Genomic DNA, 3,103 nt, shown 5'->3' on the forward strand with positions numbered 1-3,103 from the left:
TGTTCAATTAACTGTGTAAGATTAAAATAGTCTGTAATGTTTTTAAGCTTTTTTCTTCCACCCTTATCACTCCAATTGACATTAAAGTCCCCCATCAATATAACCTCTTTGTTAAAATCCAAACTATGAAGGTTTTTTAACTGATCATAGAACTCAAGCTTTGCTTGCTCATTTAATACAGTTATACCCCAACAACTGGTTCAGAAGCTAAGTAACCTGGGCTTTTCTGTGGCAGTTCACTGTGCACATGGATACTGGACCATGGACACTCCTTGTCCGCTTCTCCCACCGCCACAATAATTATCGGTGACTACATCACCAGGGGCACACGGTTTTTCAACCTGGAATTAGGTCATAAGTACCATCAATTAAGTCACAAATGACGTTCTAAATGTCTTAGATAGGAAGATGCATTGTGCTGCCTTATTTGTTGATCTCTCTAAGGCTTTGATACAGTTGACCACAACTTACTCCTACAAACACTTGTTAATATTGGTAGGGATAGCACTCCCCTTAAATTCGTCCAGCGCTATTTTGAGGGGAGACACTAGTGTGTAAAAGAGAACAGAGAACTTTAAATCTGATGTGTAACCCATCTCCAACGGTGCACCACAAGGCTCGATTCCAGTTCCAGTTCTTTTTTAGCTCATACATAAATTATATCTTTGGCACAAAAAACAATGTTTATGCTGATGACACCATTGTCTATTGTGTAGCTGATTCTATACAACTAGCTACTAAAAGACTGCAAGTTACGTTTAATGAACTACAAGTTGCATTTAAAAAAAGAAAAATCTAAATGCAGATAAGACTAAATGTATGTTATTTACAAATATTAAAAGGGTCTCCGAGTATGAGTACCTTGTTATATGGATTGATCAAAGATTGTCATTAAGGGCCCTATCTTGCACCCGGCGCAGCACGGCACAAAGCCTGACGCAAAGCCTGACACAAAGCCTGACACAAGTGTCTTTGCTAGTTTAAGACCGACGTAGTTGTCAGTTTATATATATATATATATATATAAGGGAATGGGAGATGACACTCTGATTGGTTTACACCCAAAACACACCTATGAATGAATTAAGACACTAAGTACAACCCTTTTGAACCATGCGCCCGGACCCTTTTTTCCGCCGTCAAACTAGCAAAAGTGGATTTGGACATGCCCTAAACGCATCTGCGCCAGGCGCTTCACGCCGTGCGCTTAGATCGTTAAAGTAGGGCCCTGAATGTCATATTGATAATCTTGTCTACAAGATGCGCCAGAAGGTTGGCTTTTTGTATAGAAACAAATCCTGCTTCCCTATATCTTGCAAAAAAAGAATTGTGGAAGCTACTTTTGCCCGTTTTTGATCATGGAGATGTGATTCATAGACATATAAATATAAATCATCAACGTTAAAACCCCTAGATTTGATCTAACACTCTGCCCTTAGATTTATTACAGATGCAAGTTATAACTCACCACTGTCTTTTGTATGATATGACTGGTTGGCCATCTCTTGAGATGAGGCAAAATGCTCATTGGTTGGTGATAATCTGTAAAGCATTTGGTATTACATTTCCATATTGTTAACTCCAAATTTAAATCCATTTTCCACTCGGTCCAATGAATGGCTTTTACTTGAGGTCCCTAATAGTCCCAATATTTAAAAAAAAATATTCCAACATTTTTGTCTTTTTTTTCCTCAAAATATTCCAACTTTTTTTCTGTCAAATCAAAGAATTCTCTCAGTGATAATAAATAATCATTTCCTGACACAATATCATTATACATAGGACTGAGATACATTATGACACACTCGTATTTTTATATTTTTAATTCAAATTCTTAAAAACAATAGCTAGATGGCAGCAGCACATGATGCACGAGCACTTAGTGTCGCCAACACCATGGCCTCCATGATTCAGCTTGGCCAGGACAACTGAGAGAGAGAGAGAGAGAGAGAGAGAGAGAGAGATGTTATGTGTGCAGCAATAATTTTGTTACCAAGTCCAATATCCAAATGTCAGTTTTAGCCAAACTATGTCTGTAAATTACATTTAAAGCCACCTCCGTCTCCTCCTCCGCCGCCTCCTATATGTCTGTAAAGTTACCGCTGTTACCGCCATTGCCACCGCTGCCGCCTTTGCCGCCTTTGCCGCCTTTGCCTCCTTTGCCACCATAGCCACTGCCACTGCTGCTGCCATAGCCACCGCTGCCACCGCTACCGCTGCTACCACCGCCGCTGCCATAGCCATGGCCACCGCTGCTACCACCGTTGCCGCCTTTGCCTCCTTTGCCGCCATAGCCACCGCTGCCACCGCCACCGCTGCTACCACCGCCGCCGCCATAGCCATTGCCACTCCTGCTGCCACCATTGCCGCCATAGCTGCCATAGCCGCCATAGCCACCATAGCCACCATAGCCGCCATAGCCACCATAGCCACCATAGCCACCATAACCGCCGCCACCACCATAGTGGCTGCCACCGCCACCACCGCTGCCGCCATAGCCGCCACCGCCACCACCGCCGCCACCGCCGCCACCGCCGCCGCCACCGCCGCCACCGCCGCCACCACCGCAGCCGTTCCCACCGCTGCCGTTCCCACCGCCGCCGTTCCCACCGCCGCCGTTCCCACAGCCGCCGTTGCCACAGCCGCCGTTGCCACCGCCGCTGTTGCTGTCACCGCTTCTGCCATTGCCACCGTTGCCGTTGCCGCCATAGCTACCGCCGCAGCCGCTGCCGCCAACACCGCCTCTGCCGCCGCTGCCGCCATTGCCACCATTGCCACCGTTCATCTGGACAGACAGACAGACAGAGTGTGGGTGTTGTTCCATAGTAACATTTAAAGAGAGGACAACACAGCCTACAGTAAAGAGTCTCCATGATAGGAAGTGTGTGTGTCAGAACTTGTTGCTATGGTGATTTCCGTAACCCTTTTGACTTATAAAACTAACTTTCTATCATATTTGTTGAAACTGACCCTATGTTCCTGTAGAAATATACATAAAGCAGGTAATTAAAAAAAACTCTGGCTCCTCTGCCACCACCTACAGCCTGTAGTGAGATTTACAAAAATCCACAGCTCCCTGTTCAGATGCACCAATCAGGGCCAG

At 45.3% G+C, this 3,103-nt stretch overlaps 1 protein-coding gene across 1 annotated transcript; it reads right to left on the minus strand.

Moving 5' to 3' along the window:
- Positions 1 to 2,080: 2,080 nt before the first annotated feature.
- On the minus strand, positions 2,081 to 2,785 carry LOC116040336 (loricrin-like). The gene has a single exon (XM_031285644.1). The coding sequence runs from the start codon at positions 2,783 to 2,785 to the stop codon at positions 2,081 to 2,083; it is 705 nt and encodes a 234-aa protein (XP_031141504.1).
- Between the last annotated feature and the right edge of the window lie 318 nt (positions 2,786 to 3,103).

Source organism: Sander lucioperca, chromosome 19 (assembly GCF_008315115.2).
Source record: "Sander lucioperca isolate FBNREF2018 chromosome 19, SLUC_FBN_1.2, whole genome shotgun sequence".
NCBI lineage: Eukaryota > Metazoa > Chordata > Actinopteri > Perciformes > Percidae > Sander > Sander lucioperca.